General features: G+C 34.2%; 1 protein-coding gene across 6 annotated transcripts in view; it reads left to right on the plus strand.

Moving 5' to 3' along the window:
• Window positions 1–20,950, plus strand: part of ZYG11A (zyg-11 family member A, cell cycle regulator) — a 65,336-nt gene that overhangs the window by 22,382 nt on the left and 22,004 nt on the right. For 5 of the 6 annotated variants that reach the window (XM_016120360.2, XM_016120362.2, XM_016120363.2 and 2 more), the window contains exons 3-8: window positions 849–1,600; window positions 14,311–14,451; window positions 16,353–16,529; window positions 18,670–18,734; window positions 19,925–20,024; window positions 20,123–20,176. In XM_016120360.2, coding sequence (XP_015975846.1) covers window positions 849–1,600; window positions 14,311–14,451; window positions 16,353–16,529; window positions 18,670–18,734; window positions 19,925–20,024; window positions 20,123–20,176 — 1,289 coding nt within the window. Of the gene's footprint in view, window positions 1–848; window positions 1,601–14,310; window positions 14,452–16,352; window positions 16,530–18,669; window positions 18,735–19,924; window positions 20,025–20,122; window positions 20,177–20,950 lie in introns of those variants that run through there. The other variant, XM_016120366.1, reaches the window with a different exon arrangement.

The raw sequence follows: 20,950 nt of genomic DNA on the forward strand, positions 1-20,950 counted from the left end.
CGTTTCAAATAATCTACTGTTCTGTGCCTCCATGTCTTTACGTGTTCTTCCACTCTTCACCTACCTCTTGGCAAGCTAATATTTAGTCTTTACAACTTTCCCCAAACTTAACTCTACTTCACTAATTCAATACCTGGTATGAGTCACTACTGCATATAATATACTACTATAATAATTTAACTTACTTGCATTACTCTACTGAATTCCTTGTGGTCCCAGGGTTCTAATTACCTATGTGCCCATTACTTAACACAGGATCTCACACATAGAAGATGCATAGTTAATCTCTTCTAAATGAAATCTGGTGCAACCCACTTATTTTATAGATGAGGAAAATGAGTTCCTGAGAGGTAAGTGACTTGTCAAAGGCTAGCCACTAATTTGGTTAAAAGTAATCATTAATCATGTTATTTGCATGCTATGTATCGTGTACGTACCTATTTTATTTTGTTTTGTTTTTTTTTTCTGTGAACATGATTACTATGGATAAAATTGGGCTCTGAAATCCAGCTGGCTTTGATTCCTGATTCTGCAATACATTTTGTTTTTGGACAAGTTACTTTACCTCTTTAAGATTCAGTTTGCTCAGCTGTAAGATGGTAATAATAATTTCTTTATATTATTGTTCCAAAGAGTAGATATATCTGATTAAAGAGTTTAGAACAGTATTTGGCACAGAGTAAGCCGTAGATGTAGGCACTGTTGTTATTATTAGTATCCGTCGTAGTTCATTGGCTGCTATGCCTCCTGGGAAAAGCATAAGATTGTTATTATTAGCTGGTTCTGTTTTTTTAAAAAAAATTTATTATTATTTATTTATTTATTTATTTATTTGTTTATTTTTATAGGCAAGCTGACTGATAGAACAGCGAGCATTTTCCAAGGCAACCAAATGAAACTGAAACTGGTCAATATTCAAAAAGCTAAAATTTCTACAGCTACATTCATAAAGGCTTTCTGCCATCACAAACTCATTGAACTGGATGCTACTGCAGTGCACTGTGACCTCCCAATCCCCGACATCATAAGTGGACTGTGCAGCAGTAGCTGGATCCAGCAGAACCTCCGGTGTCTCCTATTAGATTCAACAAGCATCCCTAGAGATTCAAGACTACTGTGTTTTGGTCAGCTCACTGGTCTTCGCATTTTAAGTGTTTTCAATGTTTGTTTTCATACTGAAGACTTGGCTAATGTTTCTCAGTTACCAAAACTGGAAAGCTTGGATATCTCCAATACTCTGGTCACTGACATCTCTGCACTCCTTACTTGTAAGGATCGACTCAAATCTCTCACAATGCACTATCTGAAATGCCTGACTATGACCAAGCCACAAATTCTTGCAGTTATTAGAGAACTTAAATGTCTGCTTCACCTTGATATTTCTGATCACAGGCAATTCAGATCAGATCTAGCTTTTCATTTGCTACAGCAGAAGGATATTCTGCCCAACATTGTGTCACTGGATATTTCAGGGGGCATTTGTATCACCGATGGAGCTGTAGAGCTATTTATACAGCAGCGGCCTGCGATGCAATATGTGGGACTCTTGGCTACGGATGCTGGTTATTCTGACTTCTTTACTACAAAGCAAGGCTTGAGGGTTTGTTCTTATCTGAAATAAGTTTGTTTCATTTGTTCAGAACATTATTCAGCTTTTGTTGTATATTAGAATCTATGTATTAGGGTTACAGAGATAGATAAAAAGTACTAAAGGAGCTTAACAATTAATAATTATTGTGTAGCTACAATGTGGTGCGCTGTAGAAATATAACCTTAAACAAGATACAGCCCTGACCTCTGTGTCTCTTAGTCTAACTTCATAATGATAGTGCAGTCATTTATATATCCGCTCCTATGTGTCAGATGTCGTGCTGTGCAAGTTGTTTTCTACTTTAATCTTTCCGTTGAGGAAATGGAAGCTCAGGGAGATTGAGCTACTTATTAAATGGTATAGCTGGAACTTCTATGCAAATCTTTGTTATTCTGAAACTCGTGTTCTTTGCCTCTATTAATAGTTAAATATAATTAATAAGGCAGGTGATCAACATGGGTAATACCATTTTTGGTAAAGATATAACAAAGAGCAACTTTTTTTTTTCTCAGTCTATCATTTATTTTTATTTTTTAAATATTTTAATTAGTTTCAAGTATATAGTACATTGGTTAGACATCTATATAGTTAGTAAAATGATCCCAATTGCTCCCTCCCTCCCCTGACCCTTCACCTAGCCAGTGTATTAATACTAATTGCATTCCTTAGGCCATGCTTCCTATCCCTGTGACCATCCATCATCAGCTAGTAATTCGTCCCTTCACCCCATTCTTCCAGCCCCTCAAACCCCTCTCTTCTGTGTCCATCACCAAATTGTCCGCTATATTTCTGAGTCTGTTTTTGATTAGTTTGTTCTTTTTATTCCTTAAATTCCATTTATAAGTGAAATCATACAGTGTTGTTTATCCTCTGTCTGATTTAAATGCCTTCTAGGTTCATCACAGCAATATCTTTTTCCATTCCCTTTTCATATGTAGGGGCCTTGTTTTCTTATCCTTTCAGCCATTTTATCTTTTGGTTGGAGCACTTAATTCTTTTCCATTTAAGGAATTTAGGAATGTAGTTGTTACCATTCTTTATTCCTGTTTTTGATACATGTTTTTCTTCTTAAAGTAGTCCCTCCAACATTTCCTGTAATACTGGCTTGGTGGTGATAAATTCCTTTAGCTTATTTTTGTCTGGGAAGTTCTTTATCTGTCCTTCAACTCTAAATGATAGCTTTGCTGGCTAAATTATTCATGGTTATAGATCCTGGGTCTTCATTGTGTCGAATATTTTTTGCCAAGTCCTTCAGTCCTGCATAGTCTCTCTTGAGAAATTAGCTGCCAGTCGTATGGGTGTTTCCTTATATATAATTATTTGTTTTTCTCCTGCAGCTTTTAAAATTCTTTCTTTGTATTTAACTGTTGGCATTTTAATTATGATGTGTCTTGGTATGGGCCTCTTTGGATCCCTGATTTTTGGAATCCCCTGAGCTTCCTGGGGAATTATGTCCATTTCCTTCACCAGATTAGGGAAGTTTTCTATCATTTCTTCAAACAGCTGTTCAGCTGTTAAGATTCTCTTCACTATGCCGATCAGATGAATATTTAGAGCCTTAATAGTATCTCGTATCCTCCTTAAATCATCTTAATTGTCTTGGCATCTTTTTTTTTTTTTTTGCCATTCTGTTTGAGTGCCCTGATTGGCTTTTCTGTCCTCTAGATAGGGCATTTGATCCTCTTCTTTATTCACTTTGTTTATTCCTTTTTTTTATTCCATTTAATATACTTCTCAGATAATGTGTTCTTCATTTCAGACTGGTTCCTCTTATAATCTCCATCTCCATTTTTATCTCTTTGTTGGAGTACTGCTACATTTCCCAAAAGTTTATTGAACATCTTTATAACCAGTGTTTTGAATTCTGCATCTGTTAGATTGCTTGACTCCATTATATCTGAATCTCTGTTCTGTTCTGTCATATGGTTTCTGTTTCTTTGTCTTCCCATTTAGGCTGCCTTTCCATGTCTATGTACTGAGCAAAGCCCTAAGTCTCCCGGTCTTATTAGTGTGGATTTGTGAAGTAGGTGTCCAGTGGCACAGTCCTGAGAGGGATTCAGCTGCAGGCCAAACTTAGCCCAAGCCTCTGCCCCTCCGGGGCCACCTGTTAAGATTCAGCAAGCAATCTACAGATGCTGTGCTTACAGTTGCCTCAAAAGGCCACACCAGAAATTGAGGCCAGCTGGCTCCAGTGTGAGTCTAGGTACTTCTCAGTAAGAAGCGCCTGACTCACTGAAGATACACCTGAATGTGGCTTGGATCAGGCCTGAGTTGTGGTAGCCAGGGTTTCAGGGACTCCTCTGGGCGGAGCGACCTGTTATCCAGTTTGATGACATCACAGCTGTGATGGCACTGTTTCCCACGCACTGGTAGCGCAGGGAGGACTCAACAAGGAACAGTGGATATTGCTGGCACTTCTGTACGCTCGGCCCTCACTCCCACCCTGTCTCACTGGAAGTCCCTGGTGCTTCCTGTGTGTAACCAAATGGGCACTGGTGCTCAGAACGAGCAGGTCCATCACTGTGAAAATATGTTTGCGCATGTGGCCCCTTTGAGAGGCTTCTACTGCTGCTGCTGCCACAGCCTCTATCGCACTCAACTGCTGGAGACCCGGCAGCCCCATGTTCTCACCCCATCCTACCTTCTGCCATTGCAGGGTGATTTCTTGGATTTCTTAGTAGCGTATGGCTTATTTATCTAGATCCCAGGAGATTGCTGCTGCTGCTTGTTTTCATCACAACTTTGATTTGGTTGCCAGAGGGGTGAACAGAGCCTCTATCATCTACGTCATTTTTTTCTCTCAACAAAAAGCAATTTTGAAAAGCTTTAAGAAAACAGTTTTGAATATTGCTTATAGTGCCTCAAGGTGCTATTTTTAAGGCAACATATATTTAAATATTTATGTTCTGCAATATTTCTTTTTTAAAACAATGATTCTCTTCCTTGATTGCACATTTTAATCACTTTGGAAGCTTTAAAATATACTGATGCCTGTGTCCCTGTCCCTCTGTGATTCTGATTTAATTGGTTTAGGATTTGGCCCGGGCATCAAGATTTTAAAAACTCCCAGGTAATTCTAATATGCAGCCAAGGTTCAGAACCACTGTTTAAAAAGAACCCTTTCTTTATAATTATACCCTAATTCTTGCTAGGCTGAGCAAGTAAAGTGATCTGCAGTCACTTTCATATTTTACTCTTTTGATTTGAAAACAGCAATTGTTGTGTTTTAAAGTTTTTAAAAAATTTCCTGGCCTCTGTAATGAAGGTGGAAGCCATCAGTTACATCATTAGGCTTGAAATAGATATATAATTTCAGCTTTCAGATTAAATAAGTATAGTAGAAAATTGTTTATAAGAATGTACACCAAGTGCTGTTTAAGATTAATAGCTTTTAATGTCACAATGATCAAAATACCATAATGATTTAAAAAAAAAAAGATTTTAGCACATAAACTCTTGGTATATACAATAATGCAAGATGTGCTGAAATACTCTATAGATCACTAATTTTAAACATTTTGCTACATTTGCTTTATCCTATCTTCTTGCTATATACACACAAATTTTTTCAGAACCTTTTGAGGGTAGGTTGCATATCATGCCTCTCTACCCCTTAATACTTAAGTTTGTATTTCCTAAGAGCAAGGATATCCTTCTTAATGACCACAGTGCAGTTATTAATTTTAAGAACTTTTAACATTGATGCAATACTTCTATATAATACGTACGTATTTCCTATGTCAATTATACAAATAATGCCCTTTATAAAATACTTTTCCTTTTAGTCTAGGATTATTTTTGTATTCAGTTGTCATTTCTTTATAATTTGGAAGAATTTCTTAGTACTTTCTATTTTTTGTGACATTGATATTTTTGAAGAATACAGATGAGCTTCGTTTCATTGGCATTTTTTGAAGAATGGTCCTCATTTTGACTTTGTCTGATGTTTCCTCATAAGTACATTCTGGTTCTTCATCTCTGGCTGACATGTCATGTTTTCTCAGGAGTGTCACATCCTGAAGCACACAGTACCCCTTGTTAGTCATGTTACTTTTCATCACATGTCAAAGTATTATCCAGATACTATATAAGATATCCAGGTATAGATAAAATATTCTCTATATAGTATTGTTTCTACACCATATAGATATTTTTCCTCTTGGGACTAATAAGCGATATATAGGATACTTGAAGATTATGCAAATATCCTGGTTCTCATCAAACTTTATGATTTAGATTTAGCATTCATTTAGATTCTTACCTTAACCAATCTTTACAGCAGTGGTTGCAAAGTGATGATTTTTCAACTCCAGCCCTCCCTTTTATATTTAGCAGTAGGCATTCTACTCTAAGGAAGAACCTGCCTTCTCCATCTCTGTCTAGCCTATTTTCATTATGGACTCATCAATTCCAACTTTTCAGTGGTTTATAATATATTAGTGCCCTTAATTATTTTGATGCTCAATTTGTCACAGATTGGCCAATGAGAACTCCCCTTATTATTATTTGAGTAATTCCTTACTTTCTGGCACAGTAAGGTGTTCTAGGCTTTTTATACTTTCCTGTCCAGCCCTGGAATTAGATATTTCTCCCAGAAGCCCTGGCTCCTTTTAGTAGGAAACCAATATTTAAGTACTAGGTGTACTCAGTGCCATTGGGGTATCTTTGTTTTTAGCTCTTCGAGCAAGTAGCTAAGAAATACATGAAATAAATTTAAAAATCATGCTTCCAGTAAATGTTCATGCTCATACCATTCTTTGCTTTTCCCCATTCTGCATTAGTATCTATTCTTTTCCACAGTGAGAACCTTGGTTCCCAACAGCACTGGGCACATTTGCTAAATCCTACAGTACATATAAAAGAGTTTCACAATTGCTATACCTATATTACTATGAAACATAAACCTCAAAAGAGCTTAAGGTTTGTAGGCAGTTTTTAAGGTCTAGACCAAGGGTATAGTCAATGTACTAACTAGATAGATATAAGTGTTTTATTTCCTTTTACATAGTAGGTAGCGCAGTATATATCTTCTGCACTTTGCTTTTTTTTTTTTTTTTTTCGGATAATAAAATGTACATAACAAGATTTACCCTTGACCATTTTTAATTGTACAGTACAATTCAGTGATATTAAATACATTTATAATGTGCAACCATCATCACTATCCATCTCTGTAGCTCTTTTCATCTTGTGAAACTGAAACTACATCCATTTAAATACTGATTCTTCATTCCCCCCTTTCCTCAAACCCTGGCAACCCTCATTCTACTTTGTCTTGGTAATTTTGACTAAGTACTTCATGTAAGTAGAATCATACGGTATTTATCTTTTTTGTGATTGGCTCATTTCACTTGGCATAATGTTTTCAAGGTTCATCTATGTTGTAGCATATTTCAGAATTTCTTTTTAAGGTTGAATAATATCCAATACACACACACACACACATTTTCCTTATTCATGTATTGTTGATGGATACTTGAGTTGCTTCCACATTTTAGCTGTTATAAATAATGCTGCTATGAACATGGGTATACAAATATTTCTTAAAGATCCTGCTTTCAGTTCATTTAGATAAATACCCAGAAGTGGAATTTCTGGATCATATAGTAATTCTATTTTTAATGTTTTGAGGAACTCTGCCATACTATTTTTCACAGCAACTGTATAATTTTACATTTTCACCTGTGGTGCACAAGTGTTTCAATTTCTCTACATACATGCTAATACTTTCTGTTTTTTCTAATATTAGCCATTCTAATGGGTATGAGATGTATCTCATTGAAGTTTCGATTTCCCTTCTAATATTATGCATCCTTTAATGAGTTTCTTGGCCTTTTATATATCTTCTTTGGAGAAATATCTGCTTAATTCTTCTGGCCATTTTTGAATCAGGTTGTCTTTTGTTGTTTTGAGTTATAGGAGTTCTCTTTATGTTCTGGATATTAATCCCTATCAAGTACATGGCTTGCCAATATTTTTTTCCATTCTGTGGATTACCTTTTTACTTTGTTACTGTCTTTTGATGCATGGAATTTTAAAATTTTTCTTGAAGTTTGAGTTGTATATATTTTTTCTTTTGTTTACTATGACTTTGGTGTCACGTTCAATAAATCATTGTTAAATCCAATGTCATGAAGCTTTTTGTCTTTTCTCATTAGAATTTTATAGTTACAGGTCTTACATTTAGGTCTTTGATCTTTTTTGAGTTAGTTTTTGTATATGGTGTTCAGTAATAAGGGTCCACAACTTTATCCTTTTGCATGTGGATATCCAGTTTTCTCAGCACAATTTCTTGAAAAGACTGTTATTTCCCCCACTGAATGGTCTTGGCACCCTTGTCAAATATCAGTTGACCATATATGTGAGAGATTATTTTTGAGCTTTCTATTGTGTTCCTTACTCTACATGTCTGTCTTTATGACAGTATCACACTGTTTTGATTACTATAGCTTTGTGGTAACTTTGGAAATCAGGAAGTATGAGTCTACCAGTTTTGTTCTTTTTCGAGATTGTTTTGTCTTTTTGATGTCCTTTGCAGTTCCATATAAATTTAGGATGGGTTTTTCTATTTGCAAAAAACATTGGGAATTTGGTAGGGATTTCATTGAATATGTAGATCATTTGGGGTAGTATTCTTCCAATCTTAGAATTCATGTTCTCAGTTAATTTATGTCTTTAATTTCTTTCAGCAATGTTTTGTCTTTTTGTTGTACAAATCTTTTACCTTCTTGGTTAATTCTGAAGTATTTTATTGTAAGTGGAATTGTTTTAGTAAATACCTTTGCAGATTGTTCATTGTTATTGTAGAAAATGCAACTTATTTTTGCATGTTAATTTTACTTCTTCCTTTGCAATTAGGATGCCTTTTATTTCTTTTTCTTGCCTAATTGTTCTGGCTAGAACTTCCAGTTCTTTTTTCAGTAGAAGTCATGAAAGTAGACATACTTGTGTTGTTCCTGATCTTAGAAGTAAAGCTTTCAGTCTTTCACTATTAAGTATGATGTTCACTGTAGGTTTTTTATTCATAGCTTTTATTAAGTTGAGATAGTTTCTTCTGTTTCCAGTTTGTTGAGTGTATTTGCTATGAAAGGGTGTTGAATTTTATCAAATGCTTTTTCTGCCTTAATTGATAACTATGTGGGGTTTTCCCCCCTTTCTTTCTGTTAATTGGTTTTCATGTGTTAAACCATCTTTGCATTTCAGGATTAAATTCCACTTGGTCATAGTGTATAATCCTTTTAATGTGCTGCTGAATTTAGTTTGCATTTTGTTGAGGATTTTTTTAATTAAAAAATTTTATTTTTCATTTACAGTTAACATTAAGTATTTCATATTAGTTTCAGGTGTATTGTTGATGATTTTTGGCTTACTTCACAAGGAATATTTTTCTGTATTTTCTTGTGTCTTTTTCTAGCTTTGGAATCAGCGTAATACTGCCTTCATAGAATGAGTTAGAAAGTGTTCCTTTAACTTTTGTTAAACTTTGAGAAGGATTAGTATTCTTTCTTAAATGTTTGGTAGAATTTACTTGTGAAGCCATCAGAGCTAAGGCTTTTCTTTGTCAGAAGATTATTGATTACTGATTCAAGCTCCTTACTAGTTATAGGTCTATTTAAATTTTCTATTACTTCATAATATAATCTTGTTATGTCTTGTGTTTCTAGAAAATTTTCCATTTCATCTAGGTTATTCAATTTGTTGGGCTATGATTATTCATGATACTCTCATAATTCCTCCCCCACCCCCTTTAGAATTGGTAGTAATGTTTCTATTTTCACTTCAAATTTCATAATTTAAATCCCCCCACCCCAGTCAATCTAGGTCAAGATTTGTCAGTTTTGTTGATCTATTCAAAGAACTAACTCTTGATTTCATTAATTATCTCTAATTTTTGTATTTATGCTATTGATCTCTGGTCTGATTATCATTTCCTTCATTCTGCTAGCTTTGGATTTAGTTTTTATTTTTCTTGTTATTTAAGTTGTAAAGCTAGGTTGTTAATTTGAGATCTTTCTTGTTTTTTAATGTAAACATTTTCAGCTATAAATTTCCCCATTAGCACTACTTTCCATGGTTCCCATAAGTTTTGGTATATTGTTTTTGTTTTCATTTGTTTCTAAATATTTTCTAATTTCACTGTTTCTTCGATCCATTGGTTGTTTAAGGAGAATGTTTAGTTTCCATAAATTTGTGAATTTGCTAGTTCTCTTGTTTCTTACTTCATCCCACTGTGGTCAAAGAAGATACTTTATATGATATATATATATTTGTTAATGTATTGAGACTGAGATATGGCCTATTGTGGAAAATTTTACATGTGTGCTTGAAAGAATGTGTATGCTGCTACCGTAAGGTAGAATGTTGTTAATATATTTATTAGATCTAGTTGCTTCATTGTGTTGTTTGTATATGTCCCATTTCCTTCTGTCTGTCATTATTGAGAGTGGGTTATTGAAGTCTCCATTACTGTAGAAATGTCTGTTTCTCCCTTCAATTCTGTCAGTTTTTGCATGATATATTTTGATGACCTGTCATTAGTTACATAGATGTTTATATATCTTACTTTACTGAATCTTTTATTAATATATAATGTCCAGCTTTTCTCTCTTGTAACCTATTTTAGGTTTAAAATCTGTTTTGTCTGATATTAGTATCATCACCCTTACTCTCTTTCGGTATATTTGCATGGAATATCCTTTTCCATCCTTTCACTTTCTATCTAGTCATGTCTTTAGATCTAAAGTGAGTCTCTTGTAGACAGCATATAGTTGAATCATGTGTTTTTATTCAGTCTTTTTCTTTTGATTGTAGAGTTTAATCCATTTACATTTAAAGTAACTACTGATAAGAAAGATTGTCATTTTGTTCTGGTATTTATATGCTTTGTAGTTTTCTTTGTCCCTCATTTCCTGCCTTACTATTTTTTTGTCATCGTTGTTGTTCAGCTGACTTTTTTTTGTAGTTAAGTGTTTAAATTCTTTTCTCCTTTTGTGTATATAATTCTATAGCTATTTTCTTTGTGGTTACCATGGGGATTGCATTTAACATTTTAATTTATACCAGCTTAACTTGACTAACAAACAAAAACTCTGCTCCTTTATATCTCCATTTCCACCCCTTTTATTTGATGATGTCCCAAAATTACATCATTATTGTCTCCCCAAAGCATACAATATTTTTTAAATTAAATTATGTAAAAAACAAAATTTAGAGCTACAAATATAAGTTATAACACCAACTTTTAGAGTAATATTGTTTTTTAAATATATTAGTTTCTTAAGTCATGTAGAAAACAAAAATTGTAATTACAAACGATTTAAAAACTATTACTAGCTCTTGTGATTTTCCATGTATTTACTTTTTTTTTCCTTCACATGTCTTGTTACTATCTAGTGTTTCTTCATTTCATCCTGCAGGACTTTCTTGAGCATTTCTTGCAGGGCAGGTCTAGTTGTAATGAACGTCTTTGGTTTTTGTTTATCTAGGAATGTCTTGATTTCTTCATCACTTTTAAAGGACAATTATGCTGGATATTAGTTTCTTGGTTTACAGGTTCTTATTTTGACACTTCGAATATATCAGCACATTCTCTTCTGGTCTTCAAAGTTTCTTATGAGAAGTCTACAGATTATCTCTTGTACAAGAGGATTGCTTATACATGATGATTTGTTGCTTTCTTGTTGCTTCCAAGATTCTCTCTTTGTCTTTGGCCTTTGAAAGGTTGATGACATTGTGGCTCATTGTGAGTCTTCTTGAGTTCATCTTTCTTGGAGTTTCTTGAGCTTTTTTTTTTTTTAATGTTAATTTTTTTTATCAAATTTAGTAAGTTTTCAGTGTTTTTTTTTTCTTCAGATAGCCTCTCTGCCCTTTTCTTCTTTTAGGACTCCCACATGTGTATTTTGGTCTGCTTAATAGTATCCCACAAATTCCTTAGGCTCTAATTACTTTTTTTCCAGTCTTTGTTTTCTGCTCCTCCATCTCTGTAATTTTCAAACTTTAAAGTTTGTCGATTCTTTCTTCTGCTTGCTCAAAACTGCCTCTGAATCCCTCTAGTGAATATTTTTTTTTTTTGCAGTTAGTCTACTTTTCAGCTGCAGTACTTTTGATTTTTTTGTTTTCTATTTCTGTAGATTTTTCTCTTTTGTTTATATCATTTATTTGACTTTATTTCCATATTCCTTTAGTTCATTGAACATCTTTTAAAACAGTTGTTTTGAAGTCTTTGTTTAGCAGGTCTTTTACAAGGAGAATTTCAGTTGATTTTTTTTTCTTTCCAATGGGCCATACTTTCCTATTTCTTTTTATGCTGTGTGCATGTGTGTGTGTGTGTTCGCTGTTGAAAAATGGACTTTTGAAACAAATAATATGGTGATATGGTGATTCCAGAAATCAGATTCCCTTCCCCCTGGGTTTGCTGTTTTGTTATTGTTTGTTTTTGTTTTTGTTTTTAATCTGTGCTGAGGATCAGCCTGAGGTATAAACTTTTTTAAGGTCTTTCCTTTTTCCTAGGAATGTGCAGATTAGAATTTTCTTTGTGCAGTTTTTTGAACATCTCGTCTTTAATGTCTGGATTGCAAAATGCGAAAAAGACAAAATTGAAGACTGGGGCAAGAGTAGGGGGAAGAAAGGACACAGGCCTTTTAAATTACCTAGAAGTCACTTTAGCTGGAGGGAGAGGGGCTTTGAACAATTAGGATGGTGCAATAACAGTGGCTGCCTCCTTCTTTGCCTGCACCTTTTATCAGAAGCAGAAATTGGTGATCAGAGCATTGATCCCTGATGTTTGGAAGGCAGGGTCCTTTTTCCTACATTGGCTACCACAAGCTACGTGCGAGCTGCTCTAGAAGCATATGCTGGTGGCTGGCCAGTGTGTGGGGTGGATAACTGCTACTGTGTTAAGAGCTGAAATTGATGGAAATGAACCACAATTTACTGTCCAGTCCTATCCCTGGAAGTTTCAGGCCTTTAATAAACTCCAGAGTTCCAGCGTAGTTACATAAGGCGGATTGCCCCAGTGTACTAGGTGGGGAGACAGATCTATAACTAAATACATTAAAATGCTCATCATGGGTCCCTTTGCCAGTTTCTCCAGTTGTCTCTTGGTTCTGTGAAACTTACTCTCTAGTATATTTTTTAGGAAAGGAATTTGTGTCCATATTCTCTAAGTTCTTATTATTTAGTCTTTTAAAGCTTTTATATATGAAAGTTAGCTTGGATGGCTATAAACTCTTTTGTTCGGTTCACCCTTTTCATTCCTTGTTTTTTGAAAATACTTCTCCACTTCCGCTTTGTAGCTGTTAAGTCCAATGACAATCTTATTCTGTTATTTATTTGACCTTTTTACGTGGAGGCCCTGATGATTTTTTAAAATTTAATTTATATACTGTGTCTCAGATTTGACGTGGGCCGGTTTACCCAGGTACGCGGTGTGGGTTCCTTCAGTGTATTGATCTAGGTCTTCTCCCCCCTTCCCCCCTCCCCGGAAAGTTTTCCTTGGTAGTAGTTTTAAGGGTTAGTTCATTTGTCTCTCAGGAACTTGAAGTATATGTATATGGGATCCTCTTTGTCTTTTTTCCGTGTCAACACTCAATCTTCTATCCTTTTTACTTAGTTCTTATAATCTCTCGTTTGTTTTCTTGCCTTTCTTCCTCTTAGTAAATTTTAATCAAATCTGTCCTTCCTTGGGTATGTAATTTTTATACTCAATATGATTTTGTCTTTTTCTTTTTTGAATTTAATCAATGCTTCATCTTTTTATTGAAGGTGTGTTTTCATATCCCAGAATTCTTATTGAGAATATTTAATTCAATTTAAAGCGTTTTGTTACAGCTTTCTTCTGATTTGTTGTTTGTTCATAGGAAGAATTTTTCTCAGCTGAAATGTATAGATTTACTTTTTAAAAATTTCTTATAGGAGTTTTATTTGGATTTGGTTTGAATCTTCTTATTTATTGGCATTTAATGGATAGGGTTCCTAATTCAAAAGCACTCTCCTGTTAATTTAGTGATGTGAGATTACTTCAAAGGATGATGATGTTACTAGTCATGGTGGATTCATTTTCCAGGATCCTGAATTTTATGTCTTTTCTTCACTACCCAGGGATGCTGAAAACTGGGTCATATCTAGTTTTAATTACATGTCTTGTTGACTTTTTTGGTTTGTATTAGGAGGGTACCATTATCCTTTAGACCTAAAGTCTATATATAGACTTTTTTTGAAACATTACTTCAGTGGTAGCAAGGAAAAATTAATATTAAATAAAAAATAGGTAAAAATGATACTGCTACTGAAAAAAGTCAACACTTTTTCATTTTAGTTATTTTATGTGGCCTTTTTTCTGTCTTTTATTGTCTAATTTATCCTATACTTAGGAGATATGCATTCCTGGTTACTGGTTGTTTAAAAATTTACATGCTGCCCGTTATTCTGTTGAGGTCTTAACTGTAATATAGTTTCAGGGAGATGGTATTTGAATCTGGCTCTGCCATTTAATTGATTTGTTATATTTAGCAGCTTACTTTGCCTCTCTGGACCCATCTGAAAAAATGAGGTTAAGGAGAACTTTTACTTGTTAGAAATATGCTTGAATGGGAGCAATATTGGAAAGCACATGGGACATTTAACTGAATACCTATTATTGTTTCAAACACTTGAGGCCCCTAAAATCTTATGCTCGAAGATGAAAGGTGAAACCTGTTGGTAACAACTTTGTTTTTCAGATTGCTGGAGGAGCCAATATGAGTCAGATTTCAGAAGCATTGAGCCAGTACAGGAATAGGTCATGTTTTGTGAAGGAAGCCCTCTATAGACTCTTCACAGAGACGTTTTCAATGCAAGTAACCATGCCTGCTATTTTAAAGGTAACTACATTTCAGAAAAGCAGTTTTTATTATTACTTCTTACTTGGTTCAATTAAAGTTGTTCACTAGACCTGCTGAATACAATAACTTACAGGCCTTATTCTATAGTGAGTCAAAGTGCCCTCACAGAGAAAGGAAAACAGTTTTAGGCTTAACTGCCAGATCATCTCTCATTTGATGATACATCAATTTGAATCATCCAGTGTTTTGAATTTGGTCTGAGAAAGGGATAATAGGACCATTATACTGTTTTTCCTAAAACAGGAGTTAGTTGTTAATAAACATGAATTCACTGTGCCCTAAATGTTGTTTCTTATTTATTCATTCATTTGCTCTTTAAATCTAACATCTGGTTTTCTGAAAGAAAACAATAACAGTATCCCCAATACTACGGAACAAAATAACAATAATTGAAGGTGGCCAGATCTCCCACTTAAAGTATTTTGTGAATGAAGTAAAATTACCGGTATTGATAGGACCAAACTTTGCTTTTGGTTTATAGAAACTTGAATTTATTTTAAATGTCATTGGAAGTATTAAGTGGTCTGAGAAAGAAAGCTGCAATTATTTAAAATGAAATGTAACAGGAAAATGAAGAGTTTTAAAGTCACCTTGTCTTTTTTATTTGCAATTCTTTTAAAGTATGGTTATTTCTATACTATGAGAGATTAGATTTATTCATAACTTAAGAGCAATACTGTATAAAGGAAAAACTCTGAACCTTTGTTTCCCATCTCTAGTGAGGAGATTGAATTAGGTGTTCTAAAAGTCCTTTACATATCTAAGGTTCTGTGATTTTTGAAATTCATGTTTCTTTTGGTTTCTACATGTACAAGATGCAGATGATGGCAATCCCGTGAAATTGTGAGAGTAGTTTAGCAATATGGAAAAAAGTCATTTCCCATAGTAGGTGTAAGTATCCCACCTATGCCTTCTCTAGGCTCCATGAGTTCCTGCAGCTATCAAAGTTGACGGGCTCTGATCTCTTAAAATAATGGCTCATGCAAGTATCAGCAGACCTATCCCTGACATGGGTAGGAGTGATTATCCCTAATTGATAGACAAAACAGATCACATTGTTCCTTAATGTTAGAGCAGGTGTGATCTAAGCAACACCTTCATTTTATATTTGTGTTCTAGGTCTTCTAGTCTGTCTTCTAATTACTTTTATATATGTTTTACCCCTTTTCAAATACTTTCAAAATTCTTTTTAATCCAGATTTCTTCCTTCTCCATTTGTGAGTTCATCCCATCCTTTTGTCCACTTTGTGTTTTTCCCTATCACATCGCCCTTCCCTGGGAATCTCCTTTCTATTCTATCCTACCTCCATCTGCTTCTGTCTGTATCCTGTCTGAGACCTTTGCCTAAATGTTCTCTTGCAATGAAGCCTCTTGATTCCATCCCAGAAATAATTGCTCTCTCCATAACTACGTTAGGCAGCATTTTATTTACATCTCTCTTAGGGTGCTTTTTTTTCAGTTTCCTATTTTGATGACATTCACAGTGTTGTTTATATACCTTATTTTTTCTACAAGGCTTTATGCTAAGGAATAGGGTATTAGTGATTTGTGTTTGTGTTGCCTGTAGTGCTTATCACAATGCCTTATATGAAGTGTTGATCAATTAATGATTATTAAATCACAGATGAGGAAATAGTGGTCCAGAGAAGGGAAGTGACTTGCCTAAAGTCATACAGCTAGTTAATGGCTGCATTGGAAAGGTATTGCTAATGTCCTAAAAAATAAATGTGACATCCTAAAAAAAAAAAAAAGCTGTGGATAGGGAAAATCTGTTACTTTCTATCCCAATAAGCAGATATTTTTGCCAACTATCACAAACACAAGACAATATAAAGAATGCTAATGTTGTCGTAAGCCACTAAAAACAAGTTTATCTTTAGCTCGTGGCTGTGGGAATGAGGAATCATCCATTGGATTTGCCAGTGCAGTTCACAGCCAGTGCTTGCGCCCTCAACTTAACACGCCAGGGCTTGGCGAGGGGGATGCCTGTTCGTCTGTTGTCAGAGGTCACCTGTCTACTTTTCAAGGCTCTGAAAAATTTCCCCCATTATCAGCAGGTAATTTGAATCGAATACTTAGCTTTGCTTCTTCACAAAAAATGTATGAAAAATATGTATTATTTAGTTCTGATTTTTCTATCTTATCTGAATGAATTGATAGGAATGCATGTTTGTTACAGAAAAAATAAGAAATATGGATAAATAACAGGTTTAAATTTTTTAAATTTCTCTGAAACCAGTTACCCAGAAATATCTATTAATGCTTTGGTATGTCCTTATAGGTTTCATATTACATGTGAAAGTTAAATTAAATTAAATCATAGATCTAAATATAAAAGTTAAAACTGTCAAACTTATAGAATAAAACATGGAAAATATTTGTGACCTTGGAGGAGGCAAAGTTTTCTTAGGATACAAAAAGTATACATCAAAAAAGAATAGTAAATTAGAATGCATCAAAATTAAAAGCTCATACACACCAAAAAACATTAAAAAATGAAACGGTACTTACAAGCCATGGGCTGGAAAAAATATTTATTTTGTACATATGATATAGGTCTTTTATCCAGAATATAAAGAACTTAATAACAAGACAAACAAATTTTTAAAAAAGGCAAAAGATTTGAACAGATATTGCACCAAAGAAGATATGCAGATGACAAATCAGCACCTGAAAAGATGCTCAGTATCTTCAGTCATCAGAGAAATGCAAATTAAAACCACAGCAAGTTACCACTACACAACCCCTGGATTGATTGAAATTAAAAGATAATACCAATTATTGGCAAGGGTGTAGAACAACTGAGATTCTCATATAATATATTGTTAAGAATGTAAAATGATACAACTACCAGTTTAACAGTCTCATAGTTTCTTTAAAATTCAGACATACACCTTCCATACTACCCAGTCATTCTACTCTTACAGGAATGAAATCATACATATATCTATATAAAGACTTATACACAACTGTTCATAATCTTTATTCATAATCTCCAAAAACTGAAAACTTCCCAATGTCCAACAACAGATAAATAGATAAGCAAATTATGATATAGTCATATAAGGAAATACTATTTGGCAAAACAAAGGAATGAAGTACTGAATGAAGTATATGGGTGAATCTCAAAAACATTATGTGCTGAACAAAAAAGCCAGACATAGAAGAGTAGATACTGTATGATTCCATTTATGTGAAAATTTAGAATAGACTAGTGTGTAATGACAATGTTATTTTCTGAGGCTGGAGTTTGGAAGGTCAGGATTTACTGGAAGAAGCACAATGGAACTCTTTGGGGTGATGGAAATAGTTTTTTTCTTGATTGTGCTGGTAGTGGTGGGTGATAGTGGTTACACAGCTGTATAAATTTGTCTAATTGAAGAGTGTACTTAAAATGGGAATTGATTTTTAAAAATAAGGAAGGTGGTCTTTCCGCATTAAAAAAAAAATTTATTTGTACTTTCTCTTAAAAGTTGGAAGACCCTTCTCAACCCAGTCTTAATTCCTGCATAATAATCATGAGTCGGAGCTGAGTAACAACTGCCGTTTAAAGAGAGCATAAATTCTTCAGTTTGCCATAATTCCTACCACTCCTCTGTTGTTTCATGTTCAATCCTCTTCACTTGTTTATGTTACTGACTAAGTTCCTGTTGACATTTGAGGCTTCTGACCCTGCATCATACACTATACTTCTGTCACACTGGGCTATGCATGGCTTTTCAGAGATGTTTTATTTTTCTATAACTATAGCTTTCCCAGGAGACCTTCTCTCTTTTTTTCCCCTATCTGTAAAGTCCCATTTCAAATCCTACCAATCTTAGGTAGAAAGTAGAAGCTCTATCATATAGCTAGTTATGAAATCTGGTCAGGACATTTATCATTTAGTAGATGGGCCTGGCTTCAGGTAATTGTTTTGGATTGACATACAGACAGGCCTTTCTTTACACAGATTCTTTTGGGGTTCAAGAGGAAGAGACACCCCCCCCCCAAAAAAAAAAACAGGGGAGGATTGCTTTTTAGGCAAAGGTGAATATCAATTTATAGGTAAGATTAAATGAAGAACTTGGAGAGGTCCAGGTAGGTACACAGTGAGCTCTCTATAAGAACTCATTTGTAGCTCCTTCCAAATGCTTAGAACCTTTATTTGGAATGGAGTATATACATTTGCTAAAAAATTTTTTCATTATTTTCTTAAAGTTACAGAAGAATTGTCTTCTCTCCTTAACCAATTCCAGGATTCTTGTGGATGTTCCATTTGACAGGCAAGTATAAAACTTGATCGTTTGACTTTGGGATATTGACTAGTGTTACTCTGAGCGTTGTTGACTTTTGGATTATTAGTTTAGCAAGAGTGTGAGTAAGGCTGGGATAGGTGTTTCGGGAGAATGTTCTTTTGAGCCTCTTCCACAGAAGTGATTATAAGTACCCTACTTGAAAGTGTTGTTTTCCAAAATGTGATTCCAGTTAGAGATAATGGGTGGTAAGAACATGCGGCCCAGAAAGTCAAACATATTTTGATTCAAGTTCTCACTCTTTCATTATGTTTGTGCCTAAGTTTCTTCCTTTGTAAAATAGTAACTTCTTATGAGGATTAGATATGGTGATGTTTGTAACGTACTTATCACAGTGCCTAGCTTAAGAAGTACAGGCCCTTCTAAATATTTGTCATTTTTGTTGTTATTTTATTATTAATAATTTTTAAAAAACCCTCATCCTGGATTCCAGAGGGATTCCTCTTCAAGACTTTGTAATCTCCCAGATTAATGAGTTCAAAAACATTTATAAAAGTTGCTGCCAACAGCATGAAAATTAAGTACAAACTCACATGAACAAAGCCTGTGATTTGTGGATGCTAGGTTGTAGGCTAAGCCAGTCTCAAATCTAATTGAAATATGTACTTAAAATGGGAGTTGACTTTTAAAAATACAATAGGAAAGGTGGTCCTCCTCATTTTAAAAACAATCTCTATTTCTACCTTCTCTTGAAAAGTTGAAAGTTCTTTCTCAACTCAGTCTTCATTCCCATATGGCAATCATCAGTTGGAGCTGAGTAACAACTGCCCCTATAAAAGAGCATGAATTCTTTATCTAATTGATTTGTTTGCAGTGGCATTTTAACACTATCGACATAAATTCAGATTATAGATTACTGCCTCTCGGGCAATAATTTGTAATTTGAATTACAAATTAGAAATTACATAATAGAAACTGAATGCTAAAAATTAAGCCTTTCTTAAATCTTCCCATCCTTCTTTGAATCCTGTGCGTTTTGCTCACATTCTTATTTGCATGCTCTCTTCTTCCTCTGAATCTCTTCTTTTTGCCCAATGCTTTTGATTTTCATACCTGAGGCTTTAGAAGTTCAAAACTACTTTTGTTACAGGATTTGTTGAGAGGGAGGCTAAGTGATTTCTTCTCTCCTCATATACAGTTTTACAAACTTTACTTTTCAGGTTTGATGCTGCCAAATTTGTTATGAGATGGCTCTGTAAGCATGAAAACCCCAAGATGCAAACAATGGCAGTAAGCATCACCTCTATTCTAGCCTTGCAGGTATGTGATTGCTAAAGGCAAGGTCTCTCTCCCCTTAGTCTTGATGGAGCTTTGATGGAAATCTAATATTTCACTTTCAACTTTTTGTCTGCCCATAGCTCTCACCTGAGCAAACTGCACAACTTAAAGAAGAGCTCTTCATGGCAGTTAAGGTAGGTTGATTGTCACTTATATAACTTTTTTTCCCAATAAAAGTAATTTATAAACACAATTTTAAAAATTAAATCATTCTAAAAGGCCTGTAAAATAAAAAATTGGTAAGACCTGCTCCTCAGAAGAAATTACTGTCTACTAAATAAAATGTTTTTTGTAATTTCTTGATTTATCAGTTTTAGATGTTACCTTGTGATTCTCTTGCTATGGTAAATAAGAACTTAGCTCTCTTACATATATCTCTGCAAATTACCTCCTTCTCCCACCCCCAGCAAACATATCACAATTTTAATAAATTGATAATCAGATTTTACATTATGATTATGCTAACATTACTTACTAAAAAATGTACATCATTATTATATTTTGTACCTCTTATTTTAAGATGAGGCTTGAGCCTTTTTTTTTTATTATTATTATTTTTAAAGAATTGCGTTTCCTGAGACTTATCTATTCATGGCCTTTGTATGTTTTTCTTTTGGGTTGCTGCCTTTTTTTCTGATATGTAAGTTTATATATTAGTGATATAAACCTTTGGCTCTCGTATGAGATGCATGTATTTTTCTCCAGTTGGCTGTTTTTGCTTTATTTATGGCATGTTTTGCCATGCAATAACTTTTTTTACTTTTTACGTGGTTGAATTTTTTTTAATGCCTCTGTGATTGATAGAACACTTTGATTATTTTTTTAAAATAACTAATGTGTTTTTTTTTAATCTATGGGTTTTTTCTTTTACTTGATTTACTTGGAATTTTTTTTGAGATGTAGAGGTT

Source organism: Rousettus aegyptiacus, unplaced genomic scaffold, assembly GCF_014176215.1.
Source record: "Rousettus aegyptiacus isolate mRouAeg1 unplaced genomic scaffold, mRouAeg1.p scaffold_m13_p_1, whole genome shotgun sequence".
Taxonomy (NCBI): domain Eukaryota; kingdom Metazoa; phylum Chordata; class Mammalia; order Chiroptera; family Pteropodidae; genus Rousettus; species Rousettus aegyptiacus.